Here is a 16,526-nt window from a genome sequence, read left to right as displayed (position 1 = left end):
GAGCCTGCGTGTCTGGAGCCTGTGCTCCGCAACAAGAGAGGCCGCGACAGTGAGAGGCCCACACACCGCGATGAAGAGTGGTCCCCGCTTGCCGCAACTGGAGAAAGCCCTCGAGCAGAAACGAAGACCCAACACAGCCATAAATAAATTAAAAAAATAAAAATTAAAAAAAAAAAAAATCCCGCTTTGTCTGGGCAATGTCTGGAGTGATGGCTGCCTCTTTGGTAGCAACCAGTATAGACTCAGCTGTTCCAGACTTGATCAGAAGCCTACGAGGGTCGATCACATCACCCACACATAGAGGAGCCCAACTCAAAGAGATACTTTCTTAATTTATTCCTACTATAATTTTTTTCTCTTAAAATATCCCTGGTGCATTTTTTTGGCGGTGTTTATTGGTGGTGGTTGTTATAAACTCAGCCTCTTGCAACTGATTTAACTTGATGGAAAAAAAAAAAGTCCTGTTCATCCTTGCTCTGTCCTTGACTTACATTCATCTTTCAACCTGGCAAGCAATTTGTGGTGAATAAGCATCATTAGAAAAAAAAAATAACATCCACTCTTATTATTTCCTTACAACCAAGAAGCAGACTCCAGATGTTCTTATTTTGGTTTTGGCTGGGAGCATTGAGGTGACAAGAATTTTTTCATGAGATCTTATGTAGTGGTCAGTTTTGTGCACTGTTGGAATAACCTCTTTGTGATCAGCTACTGCACTAACTAGGGATGAGGTCATAAGTCATTTTACTACCAGGTTGGATTCTCTAACAAATAGCCCAAGAAAGCAAGAAGAGGGAAAATAGCATGAAACAAGCAATCACTGGCATAATATCTTTTAAACCAGAGTCTTAAATAATCCCCTAGAATGCATTTTGTTTAATAATTAGAGCCACACTTTGTGTTCCCATCAGAGTGACCCAGTTAAGAACACATTCAGCTACGTATCCAGAAATTCTTTTTTTTTTTAAACAAATTTATTTATTTATTTATTTATTTTTGGCTGCGTTGGGTCTTCGTTGCTGCACGCAGGCTTTCTCTAGTTGCGGTGAGCAGGGCCTACTCTTCGTTGCGGTGCACAGGCTTCTCATTGTGGTGGCTTCTCTTGTTGCGGAGCACGGGCTCTAGGAGCACGGGCTCTAGTCACACGGGCTTCAGTAGTTGTGGCACGCATGCTTCAGTAGTTGTGGCTCGTGGGCTCTAGAGCGCAGGCTCAGTAGTTGTGGCGCACGGGCTTAGTTGCTCCACGGCATGTGGGCTCTTCTCGGACCGGGGCTCAAACCCGTGTCCCCTGCACTGGCAGGCGGATTCTTAACCACTGCGCCACCAGGGAAGCCCTATCCAGAAATTCTAATCAAAGAAAATATTTTATTGCTTATTTGGAAGCAGCATGCTATGAAGATAGCATACTTTGTATTAGCTCACTTTAAAAAAAATTAAACATGAACAAAGGACAAAGGGAAAAAAATAATTGAAAACAGACTGTGGTTGATACAAGCTTCGTGAGAAAGGATCACAGTGGAGCTTAAAACCTTAGAGAAGTTGGTTATCCATGGTGGAAAAGAGGACCTCGGTGTCTGATGTCACCATTTCCTATCGCTTTTGCTTGTAAATGCAGGTGGCAAACAATAAGAGTTAGACAACTGAGTTGTTGCATTGATGTTTAGGTCACAGCTTCCCTCACAAGTAAAGGTCATTTCCTATAACCTAGATTTTAATGCTGCCCAAATGCAGTTTCCACCCCCAGGCCCCAAGCTCTGTATTAGAACAGGGCAGCTACTCTGGGAATATACTCACGTACTTGAAGACCGGTTTCTATTAAAAGAGAACTCCCCCCAACACCCCCATCATCTCCAGAATTGCCAGTGTGTCACATGGATTTCTACAGAGCATTGAGAATCCTATCCAGGCCAAAGGACACTTGATATTCAGGGTCAGTGAATGTTGAACAGAATCTCAGAAGGTACTGAAAGTAACACTTATTTCATTTGACATATAATATGTTCGTTGCCACCTGACCCTTTGATTTGTAAAAATATGAAGAATTTCCCAAGCTGGATCCCACAATTCCTGTCCTAAACTGCAGGCAGTTTCCACCCACCCGTACCATTCGCCTCTTTACCCCCAGCTGCTTACAGCTTTCTTGCTACAAGGATGGCATTTACTGTCTTGCTCTAACAGGGTGTTGGTAATTTTAAATTTCTCTGGCTTTTAGCTTGTGATGTTATCATCCCGTTCTGTGTCTGTTTTCTTTTAGATTTTAGAGTGCTGACATCCCAAGAGGACTTTATGGACCGTTGTTTTCCCCTCTTTGCTCCTCCTTTGGCAAAATACAGAAAATGATATTCAAAGGCAGTCCCTGGGAACTTTGGGAAAGAAATAACCACAAATCTCCTAGGCAATTGAGATCTTCGGTTTCTGATGAGTCTTAAGGTATGATATATGGCATCATAATCAACATTAAGTTCAATAACCTTTTTTATTGCCTAAAAATGACAAGTCAAATCAATTTGGCTCTGACTGTGATAAAAACCCAAATATCTTACTAAAATAAATACTAACCAGCAGTGTGGAGACTGGGTAAGGCAAGTGAGGCACTTGCCTTGGGCACAAAATTTAAGGGGTCATTAAAAAAAAAAACCTCAGTAATCAAGATAAATGATATTTTAATGCCATATTTTTAAAAGAGAAAATTAATGCAAAAAATACATGATGAAAAAAACATCAAAATTCTAAATACAGGATCAGTAACAGTGCCCTGCCAAGCCATATGGGAGCCTTAGACAAAAGGAAAAATCAGTAATACTTATTCTGTCTTTATGTAGAATTTCTATTTTGACTTTATCACAGTTTTTTTGCATTAATTTTCATTTATTTAAATATTACACTAGAATATTATTTATCTTGATTACTGAGCTTTTTGATTCCTCCCTTAAATTTTGCACCCAAGATGAGTGCCCCATTTAAGGTAAGTTTTTCCATTTAACCTCACCCTAGTCTAGGCCCTGCTAACCAGAACAGTGATGGCTAGGGTAATAAAATGGTATATTCCCTCCTCTAAAGATGTTAATTCAGGGAAATAAAACATGTTTGGTTATATTTAAGTCTAGTTACTTACATTGGACAACCAACATCCATAATTTGGCCCTGTTTTGGCTATAGTCTCACTTAGAAGGTATTTCCCAAATCCAAAAAATGGAAAGGTTGTCTTTTTGTTAATTCGGTTGGAAGGCAGCACATTAGCAAAATCCATTACATTAAAAAAAAACGTGCTAGGAAAAGCTCAACTAGTTCAATTCATCAAAAGTTTCTCCTTCCACGGAAGTTTCCTCTGGGTCTTTCTCTGTTGGTCTTGGCAGGAGAGGACCTATGGGGTTTTCTCCGGTATTCTACCCTTGTCCACCCCCCTTCGCTGACTTTGCTTTCCTCTTCATTGGCTTGTGAGTCAGTGTCTGTGCGCAAAGGCATCCCTGGGATGGTCCTGGGTTGATGGGAGGCATTTGTGCTTCTCTTAAAGTCAGGTGACTGGTGAGAATTGAGTACTGACTGAGAAACCCTGCAGAATTTTCCAGAATATCTTTCTCTTGAAGGAGTGGAATGCTGACTTTTTCCACTGAATCTTCCTCTGGGAGAAGAACTGAGTGATAGGCTAGCATGATTGTATTTGTTCCTGCTTCTATCTGAGTATCGACCCCTCTCTAAAGAGCTGTCAGTATTAAGACTGGAAAAGTCACTATCCCTGCAGTTGAGATGCAGAGAAGAGAAGTCTTTGGTCAGTCCATACTGAGTAGGAGAGGAGCTTCTGGACTGGTTGATAGGTGTGATCTGTTGGTACTTAATGGGCACCTGGGTCCGTCTCACAGCAGCAGCATAGGAGTCCTGGTCATTGAGATAGGGGAAGAGTTGTGACTCCAGGATGCGGTTGCTCTGGGAGCGCTGTAAGGAGGTGTTGGATGCAATCTGCCGCATCCTCAGAGTATCCAGCCACTGGCAATCAGCACCTGCGGAAGAAATGGAAATGAACATCTTTGAAGCTACAGTAAATCTGCATGCCTAATTCATAAGCCTGTATCAGGATACTTCAAGCCTATTTGGGAAGCTCGAAGTTTTACCATTCATAGACGTTCTAGGCTAGTTATAAGGACATTTCCTTTATTATTATTAAGTACTTAAAAAAAAATAAGGACATTTATACTTACCAAATTTATGCTATATGCTTGGCACAGTTCCAAAGGCTTTTCGTATAGTATCTCATTTAACCCTTCAAAAATCTTCTCAGGTCAACACTAATAATATCATTCTAGAATTGAGGAGACCGAAGCTTGAGAGGTGAAGTCACTGGACCCACGGTCACTCAGTTAAGAATCTCAGGTCCTTCTGCATCTAAATCCCATCTTCTTCCCACTTAGCCATGTTGTCACTTCTAGAAATTGCTGTTTAAGTATCTTTGGATGGCAGAGGTATGTTTAGTAAACAAAAGGCTTTTTGCCAACCAGCACTTTTAAATCCTCAAGAACCCTAAATGCAGATAAAAGAAATTGGGTTCTAATGGTTGAAACAGCTAGACATTGTTTGGAAGAAAGACAGTTCATATCTCCAGAGGAGAGATTCCTGAGGTTCAGGAATAAGAGATGTTTTCTGCATGAAAAATGAAGCTTCACGGCAAACAGGAAGAAGTTATGGTAAAAGAACATGGTTAATTAATAAGAGCCATTTAGTAAGCTATATTTCAGTGAATAAGCAAGTTCCTCACATTGAAGATGGTCTCTGTCTTCCCAAGGGCCTGAGTTGCCCGCATTCTTGAGTTCCCTGGTGTCCTCATTGAGCTACTCTGGCCCTGCTTGTGCCGATGGAGCTTCTGGAGAGGAACAGAGCATGCCTACCCCTCCCTCTGCCAGCAAGCAACCTCCCTCACTGCTCTGCACAGGTGACTCACGCCTCTCAGGTGAGGGACGCATCCAGATACAGGCGACCTCCTGTGTTCAGACACTCCTCACAGGTTTCATTCGACCACCACACGCCTTCTTCCCGTCATTTGGACTTCTCTGAAATCCTAGCTTCCAACAGAACCCTGATTTTGTGCAGTGTCCAACCCCCTCCACGGAGCCATGTGCATGGGGGAAGCTGACCACATCTGGCTCTAAGGCAGACTTCGATTAGTCCAAGCCAGACATAGCGATGCCATGGTTAGGAATGCACAAGGTGCTCAGCTCTGGCCATAGCAACCTGAAAGGTAGTCTGCAGGGGGTTTCTAAGCAAGTCTTTCTTACTCCAAAACATGAGAACAGGGAGGGGATTGACCTCTCATTCCCTGTGGGCCTTATCATATCTTTATGTGATGACTGTGAACACGAGAGGAGCTAGGCTGAGGGCAAAGGCAACATATTGAGGATGGCAGAGTGGAAAGAAGGAAAGGTTCATTTCTCATCCTTAACATGGTTGAGCAGCTTATCGTACTGCACCTGGAGCCCGGCCTACCTCTGGACTTCTCGTTATGGAAGACAATAAATTTTATTATAGTTAAAACCCGTGTTGTTGGGTTTAGAGTACTGCCCAGGATCCTGGGCCCTCTGGCCGGTGGGCGTTTAAAAACATCTAGTCTGGGGCTTCCCTGGTGGCGCAGTGGTTAAGAATCCGCCTGCCAGTGCAGGGGACACGGGTTCGAGCCCTGGTCCAGGAAGATCCCACGTGCTGCGGAGCAACTAAGGCCGTGCACCACAACTACTGAGCCTGCACTCTAGAGCCCGCAAGCCACAACTACTGAGCCTGCGTGCCTAGAGCCCGTGCTCCGCAACAAGAGAAGCCACCATAATGAGAAGCCCGTGCACCACAATGAAGAGTAGCCCCTGCTCACCGCAACTAGAGAAAGCCGGGGAGCAGCAACGAAGACCCAATGCAGCCAAAAATAAATAAAATAAAATAAATTAATTTAAAAACAACAACAAAAAACACACCTAGTCTGCTTGGCAAGCAAGTCCTTATAGTGAAGGACACAGAAGCTAGGCTCTCATAACTCAGGGACACTAGCCATCAGGGTACTTTGTTTCCATGCCACCAAAGAACCTTCTGTTATGGCTTCTCAGGTATATTTTCTTATTGGGAAGAAGAGGCACTGATCAGAAAACATGTGTTTCTGGTTTGTTGGGGAGGTATGTTTCTCATGTGAAAAGTGATTTGCATGGGGTTTTATGTATCCACCTCCTGAATGTTTGTTAGCCTGACTCTGGGTTGTATTAGAGTTTCTGGACCTGCAAAGGTGAAGGTCAGAACTTCTTCCCTGAAGCTAGCAAATAATGACCAGTTCAACAGCAAGTCAGCCTGCCTTCCTCTGTTATTTCTAAATGGTTTCTTTATAGCATCTGTAATTACTATCACCACTACCCAGCATATGTATTTCATGTTTTCTCTTTCTCTATCCTCCCTTCCTTCCTTCCTTACTTTTATTTTCCCCCCTCCCTCCCTTCCCCTATCATTCTTTTTTTTTTTTTTCCTCATTTTTTGGCCGCATTGCACAGCATGTGTGATCTTAATTCCCCGACCAGGGATCAAACCTACACCCCCTGCAGTGGAAGCCCAGAGTCTTAACCATTGGACCACCAGGAAAGTCCCACCCCTATCATTCTTATGCTTTGACGGATCCATGGTGATCAGGACTCAAGAGGTTGCCCCAGGGCTTCCCTGGTGGCGCAGTGGTTGAGAATCTGCCTGCTAATGCAGGGGACACGAGTTCGAGCCCTGCTCTGGGAAGATCCCACATGCCGCAGAGCAGCTGGGCCCCTGAGCCACAATTACTGAGCCTGCGCGTCTGGAGCCTGTGCTCCGCAACAAGAGAGGCCGCGATAGTGAGAGGCCCGCGCACCGCAATGAAGAGTGGCCCCCGCTTGCCACAACTAGAGAAAGCCCTCGCACAGAAACGAAGACCCAACACAGCCATAAATAAATAAATAAATTAATTAATTAAAAAAAAAAAAAAAGAGGTTGCCCCAGTGATAGCAGTGATTCTACAGGAAGGTTTGTTGGACATGGAAGATGATTCTTATCTTTATCTACAATTTTGGAAACTAAATATATATGTGTATGTATATACATACATATTTTTATTTACCAATATAAAATAATCACTAATTTTCATTTTTTACGGTAGTTATCCAAATATTGTACTTTATTATAATATGCCCCTATTTCCAAGCCCATAAATACTACTTTCCATATAATTTGTATATAAAACCAATATTCTAAAAAAAGAAGAAGGAAGTATTATATTAGAAATGTATATCAATTCACAGACTGGCCCTTATCCCTGGTCTGAGGATTTGACATTTCCGCTTTGGAACATGTGTAGTGCACAGCTGACTTACTTGAGTCAGACCTGCTTCCAGGGTTGCCCTCTGAGTTGGGGAGTAACGTCTGGATGGCAAGCTGGACAGCTTTCACTTCATCCTGAGGTTTCGTTCTACTCCACTGAATTGAATGGACGTGCTTAGTGCTTTTTGGAGCTCTAACATCACTCTGTTAAAAAAAAAAAAAAAAAGGGAGAGAAACCCACAACCAAATATCCACATGTTTATAAAATAGGAAGGAAGGAAAACCAGGTTATCATATCCCTTCAGTGTAACTCCTTAGAACACTATCATAATGCATTAGGTAAAATATTTGCACGGTTTGCCTGAATATGGTAATCTGGTTAAAAGAAAAATTTTAACCACTTTATTCCTTAGTGGACTATAGTAGTTAAAAAGGTGGTTGTCTTCTCTTAAGAATCTGTTAGTTGGCAAATTTCAACTTACCTCTTCGTTTAATAAGTAATGATAAACAATGTCTTTTGTTTATAGTAGTTGAATACAGATATTTTGTTGAATAAATAAAAATCTGACCACTATTTTGCCCAGGACTGCCTGTGATCATCCTGGGTAACTGGATGAGTGTGGGTAGGTTGGTGGGACTAATTACCCCCATGGGAGGGTACAGGGTAACAAATGCAAAAGTGAGGCAGGATAGAGAATTAAGAATAAGGATTAGAAAAAGGAGAGGACGCCAGATCAAGACACACCACTTTCTTTGTCCTGTGCCCCCCCTCATCACCAGGTGTCACAAATCAGACTAGACTGAAGAGCCTCTCAGGATTTGATACGGTTATGAAAATATATTTTTTAAAAACTCCTGAAGTGACTGTTACAGCCACAAGTAGCGTATCATCATGGGGACTGAGAAGGAGGAAGAAGGAGAGGAGGAAGAGGCAGGAGAGAGAGAGAGAGAAGGGAAAACTTGGTGAGGTGTATCTCCAGAACTAAGGCAGGTAGAGATGAAACTTGGCTGTTACGACTGTCCAGTTACTAAAAGAGGGCTTTTCCTTAGTAGTGGGTTGGGGGGGGGGGGCTGGTCAACAGGCTCTAGAATAGTCCAGATTCCAAGTTCCTCAAGACCAGTCAACTCCTTTTATTTAGGTTCTGTGCCCTGCAGGCAACGCTTTGACGATTAATGCTCTTTCTCAGGTGCCTCATCCCTGACAGGCAGTGCATCCTGGCTGATGAGGATAAATCATTGCTGTTGTCCTAATTAGCTACCAGCATCGGGCCACCCTGGATAAGAGGACTGTCCAGGGTTTGGATTTCTCACGTTAAAAAGCCACACCCTGGCAGCTCAGAAGACCATCCCAATGCAGCAGCCCACTAAGTCCCATTCCAGGCTGACTTCCCTCACCTCACTGCTAGGAAGGGAACACATAGAACAGGAAGAGTGGAAACTGTATTCACAGTCAGAGGACCTGGGTGTGACTCCACCCACTCTCATTGACCACCCCAAGCCTCGGGACCGCCTTTCATCTCTCTGAGCCCGTTTTCCCTAGCTGCCAGGTGAAGACAATGCTCCCTATTTTTGATTATTTGCACAAGGTTAACGAGATAACACAGGTGTAAGCTCCTCTCACAGTGCCTAGGTCATGGCAAATACTTATTAAATGTTTCTTGGTTGAATAAATGACTGAATGAATGAGGGCATGTCCTATTAAGGGTAGCTGCATACTAATATCTCCATGGGTGCCAAGACTCTGCTATAACTGTTTCCCTCCACCCCGTTCCCCCAGGGTTTCTCTACCTCGTGAAGCAGATTTTCCCACCACCATGAAGACCTTGCTGATTTTTAAAACATAATTAGATCATTTAAAGCAGCACACTACTTAAAACACCCACTGGCTTCCCACGGTGCTTACCGTAAATCCAAACTCCTCACTGCGGCTCCGGAGGCTCTATGCTCGGCCCCGCCCACCTCTCTAGCCTTGTCACGCCCTCTGTGCTTCAGGAACTTGCACTTGCCCTTCCTCTGCTGTTCCTTGTTGCCTCCCCCTCAGAGGAGGGGCCTTCCCTCACCACCCAATCTAACGCCCCGTGTCTCACTATTTTCTGGTTCTCACTTATCACTCTGAGATTACTTACTTATCATCTATCTCCCCCCACTGGAGTACATATAAGCCTCGAGAGAGTAGAGATTTAGTCTAGCCTAATCACGGAACGTTACTGATTGGTAGGTATTTGCTAAATATATGAATTTTAATTTTTCTAAAGTATACGTTTTTCTATTTTTCCATATATGAAATATATGGAGTCTGGTTTTGATAGTAGATCCCCCCTTACCCCCAGGTGGTAGTAGAAGTTGCATTCTGTGAAGAATTGCTGATCTACCTTCACCCCTAGACTCTAAGCACCAAGAAGGCAGAGCTCTGTTTTGGTCACTGTTCCGTATCCCCAGTACCTCACACATGCATACGTGGTATGCAGAAGGTGCTCAATCATTAACTGATGAATGAATGAATTACTACTTCAATCTCTAGGCAAGTGTATCCCATTCTCAATCCTTCCCAACACTTTGTTAGAATAATTGTATTGATCTTCCCATACTCATGTTGGTTAAGTAGTTTCTCTTCCAATAAATTTTAAGCACTCTGAGGGAGCAAATAAATCCCTAACGGAGAAACTACTGATGGTGAAGCCAACAGGCGCCCACCCCCTGCCAAGCTTACCTCATATGTGACTGTGCATTCTACAGTCTGATTTTCCATTATTCCTATAATCCACTTCTCCATTACAAATGGGGGCTGAAAAAAACAAAAGTTAGAATGGGTGTAGTGCTATCATACAGCCTGCCCTGCCTGCTACAGCGCAGGTTTCTTGGAGGCCGGCTGGGCCGTACACAATTGGCAAACAGGGCGTGATTCAGGTTATCATGAAAGCCATGATGTCAGATTATTAGGAAACTCATGTTGGTTCACATGTGATTGCTCACAACATGCTAATGTCTAATGTTTGGGGGTTTGGTTTCATAAGATATCCTTTCCTATGTTTGTGAACAGCTAATCTTGTCTCCCACAATCTTCTCTTTTCTGATACATCATTCAATCCAATCGTTAGGTCATTAACTCAAGCTAATGTCTGGAAGTCTCAGCGGAAAGCTTTCTCACAATTAAGAGAAAGCCTCAACAACCTTAGAAGACCCTAAAGTGACTTTTTTGGGTGCAAGCAGTGGCTGTTTTAGCGGCTTCATAACCACCCTGCTTTCTGGCTATATCAGGCTGCCCGGCAATGCTGCAGGTGCAAATGAAACTGGGAAGACATTTCTCCTCTGTATTAAAATAAATGAGTAATAAAGAAGCCTATGCCTTGGATCCTATTTTAAGTTTGATGAAAATGGTCTTTATTAGAAGTGAAGCTCCACTCTCTTCCCACCCCCCAACCCATCATTCCAGGTTTAAGGCTGCAAATGACTGACTGGCCATGAGATAGGCACAAAGCAAATGTGGTAGAGATTTAACTGGGCTTTTTTTTTTTTTAACAAGAGAAAAACAAAGAGATTTTTATTAACATGTATACCTCATGTATACACAGGAGATACCCAGGGAAAAATGAGTAACTCAAAGAATTCAGGATTAAATGCCATCTTTATAGAGGAAGGGGAAGAGGGGGATGTAGGCCTCTCGGAGGAGAGTAAGTGATTTTTAGGAAAGATGAAGGGGCCCTTAGAGGAACAGACGGGAGGTTTGTGACAAAGTTTGTCTGGGTATGCAGTCAACGTCTAGTCTCTCCTGTGACAAGAATCAATCTTCTCTGGTTTTTTTTTTTTTTTCCTTAATTAGGATTTTTATTATTTCTGTTGATGTTAAAAAGTTCTACAGATTTTGAACGGCCCGCCCCAATCCTGTTTTTCCCATAAGCCCTGTTAATGTTGCTGCGTGATTTTGCAGAAGATATGGTTCCTCTAGAATGCATATATGGCCTTAGAACAGAAGCACCTGTATTCAGTTTTATAACTCCACCCCGTTCTTTTTGCTCTGAGTGACTTCCTTCCATTGTCAGGCAATGACTTGCTACTCAGTGACACTGAAGCCACTAACAACTGGCGGCAACCAGAGGTGGCACAGGTGGGGAGGAAAGAGAAAGTGTGTGTCAGTCTCCAAGATACCAAAACACAGTCTGTCCCAACAGAATAAGGGAAAGGTGAAAGCAGATCATAACCTTTGTGATAAATAACATAACTTCCAGTTACTCAGGGCAATCCAACAAGGAATATGCATATACTTCTAAATTAAAAGGACTTGGGTGGTTAGCAATCTCATGCCTGGGGAGAGAACACATTCGCAAGTCTAATGCTGTGGCTTTGAAGACTCTTTTCACTTCCCCCCCATGGCTCTTTGCTGCCAGCCCCATTTTCCTCACTGAAACCAAATACACAGTCAAGAGTGTACTAGAGTTAATGGCTTATGTGACATTTAGCGTGACTGTCCTATTGACATCATGGTTATTCACCTGAGTTGTTGACCTTCTACAATTGAAGTCTTATATGTATTTTTTCAGTATTATTGGACAGATTTGAATTTTTTCCATTTTGAAGAGAAACTAAGCATTTCTCTAAGACTGTCTTCAGTGTTTTAATGGGTGTGCTTGTACCATTGACCCCAAAGTAGTAAGATGCTCTCTGGCCACTCTGGGAATTCATAGGTGTGAACTCAAGGAAGCCATGAAGACTTCAACATGTGCTTCATGAATAATCTCATCTCAGTTCTTCAAGAAATTCAACACCACCAAGAAAGCCTTTCTCCTGGCAAGTTTTTAAGTGTTTAAAATGACCCAAAATTCGAGGTAAATATTTACATCATTAGCATTTTCTTTCCTTTAATAAATGACAGAATACACATAAAGAAATGTAGAAGAAAGTTAAAAAAAATTAAACGACACTTTTCTGTAGTACTTTTTAGTTCACACAGCGTTAAGTGGAATTTTAACAAAAAACTATATGATCTCAATCTGCTAAATAAAATGTGCCTTTCAACAGCCAGCTTGAGGCTGAGCTGGTGTGAGCATCACAAGCACAAAAGCACACTGCTGGGGTATTCTAATGTCTTTGTTTGATATCTGTGAATTCAAAAAAGCTTTTAAGCAGTAAATAGAACTCTACCTTTGTCATCTTTAAAATCTCTGCATCAGGCAGGTTAGTGTTGAATGTCACATCTTTGATGTAGGTTATTGCAATTTCATCCCCATCCATTTCCATATACATTTTCCACTTACAATCCTGGAATTAAAAGAAAAATTATAGAATTTGAGAAAGTAAAACAATTTTTTTTTTTTTAGTCTCAATGTTTTATAACACATGACGTATTCTAAATGATTACTGGAGTGTTTTTTTTTTTTTTCTTTATCAATAAAAGGACATGAAATTAGATCTCTTTCTATATCTAAATAATCCCCAGGTGGGGCAGTCTTGAGACACCATTTATCAATCTAAATGTTCTATTATAGGCGTTGCAAACTCCACATCCTAAAGGAACAAGGCAGATAAAAATGAATAAAGCCAGGCAGTTTCATTACAGAGCCTTAAATTGTAATCTTTCAAAATAGACCCACTTAATTTACATATTAAACATTGTAGGGATATTTTTGCATTGACCCAAAGAAATGTGGTCTTCCCACTTTTTTTGAAATATAAGTCCCTCTTGATCTACCTTTCACTTTTCCAGTGTTGGTAATGACATGGGTTCAAGAAATAGCTCCCTTTCTTCTTAACAGGAAATGTGAGGATGTATGGCAATGCATAACTGGCCCAAGCATTGGGGGGGGGGGGGGTCATGGGAAGGGTTAAGGGACCCTTGGGATCTAAAGGGCAACTGCCCTAAAGGGACAGCCACCACTCAGCTTCTGTTGATTGTTCCCATGTGGGAATATGAGTCTAGTCTTGCTAGGTCCTTTAATGATTTATGAAAAGTTGGATATCTGATTCTTGTATGAAACCTCTTGATTTTTTAAATGATGGTATGTTAATTAAATTTTCAGTAAAACCACGATGTAATGAAAGAGTGCTCTACACCATTAGTCACCAGGGGAATGCAAATTAAAACCACAATGAGATACCACTATATACCTACCAGGTGGCTAAGACTGATAACATCAAATGTTGGCTGTGATTTGGAGCTACTGGGTTGTTGGTTGGAGTGTAAATGGTAAAATCACTTTGGGAAAAGTTTTGGCAATTTATTATAAAACTAAACATATACGTACTCTATGACACAGAAATTCTACTCCTAACTATTTACCCAAGTAAAATGAAAAAAGACTTGTACAGTATTGTTCTGAGCAGCTTTATCATAATAGCTAAAAAACTGGAAACAGGCCAAGTGTTGACCAACACTTTCATAGAATGGAATATACTCAGAAATACAAAGGAACTAATTATTGATGCATGCAATAACATGGATAAATCACAAAAGCATTACAGCGAGTGAAATTTTGTATAAAAAGAACAAACTAAGGCTTCCATTTACATGAGTTTCTAGAACAGACAAAACCAATCTACAGTGGAAAATATTCAGAAAAGTGGTTGCTTCTGCAGATGGGGACTGACTGGGAAGGGGCATGAAGGGACTTTCTGGGGATGGTAATGCTCTATAGATAGCGGTTTGGGTTATATAGGTGTATGCATTTGTTAAAACTCAGCAAATGTATACTTCAGATATGTGCATTTCTTACTGAACTCTAGTATACTGAAGTATTTAGGAGGAAGTGTACTCGTATCTGCAAATTACTTTGAAATGCATCCAAAAATAAAGATTGATAGATGGTTAAGAAGATAGAGGGATGGGCAGATATGTAATAAAGCAAGTAGATCCTGATGCTTGAATCTAGGAGCTGAGTATACAAGAATTCCTATAAAATTTTTTCAACTTTGCTGAAAAATTTATATGAAAAATTTAATAATAAAAATGTTGGGGTACAAACACTGTGTATGCAATTAAAAGGAAAAAGAAACCCATGTCTGTGCACCAAATTTGACCCCTGGATCATAAATTCATCTTCTTTCTTATATTATTTGAAGAATGAAGGATTCTGAGAGATTAAGGATAATGCACTGAGCTCCTTACATGCTGAAACCAGAACATGCTCTCACACAAGCAGACCTGGAATGTTCCCTGAGCAAGCTCGGACACAATTATCATGGAAGAACATTAATAAAGGGGCTGCTGAAAACCTGTTGGCTTCAGTAGGAAGCTGGGGGGGCCCCATGTTTTAGGAAAGCTTCTGGACGAATTGCAGCACCAAGAAGGGCCCAGGCCTGAAGGGAGGGCCCTCTTTGCCCAGCCACATTCACAAGATGGAGAGCCAATTAGTGAAGGAAAAGGTCTATTCAATAACGTGAAAAACTAGCTCTTGGCTAACACAAGTCAAATTAGTCGCTCAGAATTGACAAATCTCTCAGTATTTCTTTGTTTTGGAGCCACTGCTACCCTGGCAACGTGAGCCCTGAGATAACTGGGCAGGATAATTAGTCTTTGGAGTCATGACTGCTCTTCTCTGAAATAGCAAGAGCCTCCTCAAGGCAGTAGCTGGAATAAAAAGCCTTAGAAAAGACAAGTTTACTTAGTTCTGTTTCTTGTGCCTGTCAAGTTTTGGAATGAAGTTAGTCAAAAGCACAGTTAAAAGACCTTGAACTGTGGTGCAAATGCCCAATCCCCTCTGCTTCACCTCCGTGACCTCAGGCCCCAATCAGACCCTGCAGAGGACATGCTCAGGGGAGCTCTGCGTGGAGAAGGGTCTGACTGGAGGGAACCCAGGCTGTGGAGTGCTTACTACGCTTTCGGCATCTTGCTGGGTACTTACACTGTGCTCTTTTATTTGATATCCATAATGACCCTGCAAGTTAGCTTTATTTTCCCATCAGGCAAGTGAGAAAAATGAGGCTTAGACAGATTAAGGAATTTTTCTAGGTTTTCCTAGCCAAGAAGTGGTGGAGGTGGGATTAGAAAAGCACAAGGCTGGGGACTTCCCTGGTGGTCCAGTGGTTAAGAATCTGCCTTCCAATGCAGCGGACGTGGGTTCAATCCCTGGTTGGGGAACTAAGATCCCACATGCCACGGGGCAACTAAGCCCGTGCGCCACAATTAGAGAGAAGACCCAACACAGCCAAAAATAAAATTAAAAAAAAAAGGCCCAAGGCTGCTTGGCTCCAAAGTTGGAGGAGATACTAACAGGGAAGGGCAACTGGGAGGGTGGCAGGACAGACCCATTGAATGGTTGACAGAGCTCCAGAATGGGACCAGCTATTAAAGGAGCAGGACCAGAGAAGACTTTGCTAATACAACCAAAAAAGCAAGTGGTCACAGGTCCTCCCTTAAGCTCCAACTTCTTTGTTTCCTCAAAGTCCAATGTGGAGAAACAGGATCTAGATATAGGGTTACAGACCTTTTATTTTTTCAATTCTTTTCCTCTTAGCTGAAAGAAAGCCTTTTACCTGAACCATAAAAGAAGCTATCTTCTACAGAAGCCATAAAACTATAATCAGAGAAGTGATAAGACAAGAGGGGCATTATCCATTCATTAAAAAGTAGGCATTGATTGTTACACAGCTGGGAGAGAAGGAAAGGAAATATGCAGCGTTCACCCAAATTATTAATTTAATGTGTCAAGGCCCTGATGTAACTCCTGGGTATTTTCAGGGCATGTATGATTTTATTGTTGTCTAGTTAAGAAAAGTAATCTACAAATAAAGTAATGGAATTCTTTAAATTCTGCTCAATTTTAAATTACCCTAAGGTACTCCTGGCATTTTTGTTACTCGGTGAGCCAAAGGTGTCCAAAAGCATTCTCCACAACTCCCAGGATTTAAACAATGTATTGAATTCCACAGGACCGGACTGCAGACGGGATGCCGCCGTGTACCGAGTTCTTAACCAACTGATCATTGGAAAGGTTTTCATATGAATAAGATGAATTAAATCATCAATAATATCACTAAAAATAACAATTCTGCATATTTATGAGCCTAATATAGAATTTTACAAGCACAATTGCTAGCTTTTCAGTTTCTTGGTAGTGATACGGACCAGATAGTAGGAATAGACTGATTTAAAAACCATTCACTTTTACCAGGGTGAACTATTGATTTTGGCTTGATGTGAATGACAGAAATGTGGGTATTGATTTTTGAATGGGAAACATTCAAGAGTTACTTTGAACGTCTGCGAACAACTCTTGATCTTGACAGGCAGA

At 41.7% G+C, this 16,526-nt stretch overlaps 1 protein-coding gene across 4 annotated transcripts in view; it reads right to left on the bottom strand.

The window, feature by feature from the left end:
- Positions 1-367: 367 nt before the first annotated feature.
- Positions 368-16,526, bottom strand: part of MAP3K20 (mitogen-activated protein kinase kinase kinase 20) — a 169,739-nt gene continuing 153,580 nt past the window's right edge. For 3 of the 4 annotated variants that reach the window (XM_057550891.1, XM_007183288.2, XM_007183289.2), the window contains 4 exons: positions 12,442-12,558; positions 10,013-10,087; positions 7,356-7,506; positions 368-3,998 (listed from right to left, as the gene is read on the bottom strand). In XM_057550891.1, the coding sequence (XP_057406874.1) occupies positions 3,298-3,998; positions 7,356-7,506; positions 10,013-10,087; positions 12,442-12,558 (1,044 nt within the window). In that variant the 3' untranslated portion in view covers positions 368-3,297. The remainder of the gene's footprint in view (positions 3,999-7,355; positions 7,507-10,012; positions 10,088-12,441; positions 12,559-16,526) is intronic. The other variant, XM_057550890.1, reaches the window with a different exon arrangement.

The sequence above is a fragment of the Balaenoptera acutorostrata genome, chromosome 8, assembly GCF_949987535.1.
Source record: "Balaenoptera acutorostrata chromosome 8, mBalAcu1.1, whole genome shotgun sequence".
NCBI lineage: Eukaryota > Metazoa > Chordata > Mammalia > Artiodactyla > Balaenopteridae > Balaenoptera > Balaenoptera acutorostrata.
This window is presented reverse-complemented; position numbering and strand designations above follow the sequence as displayed.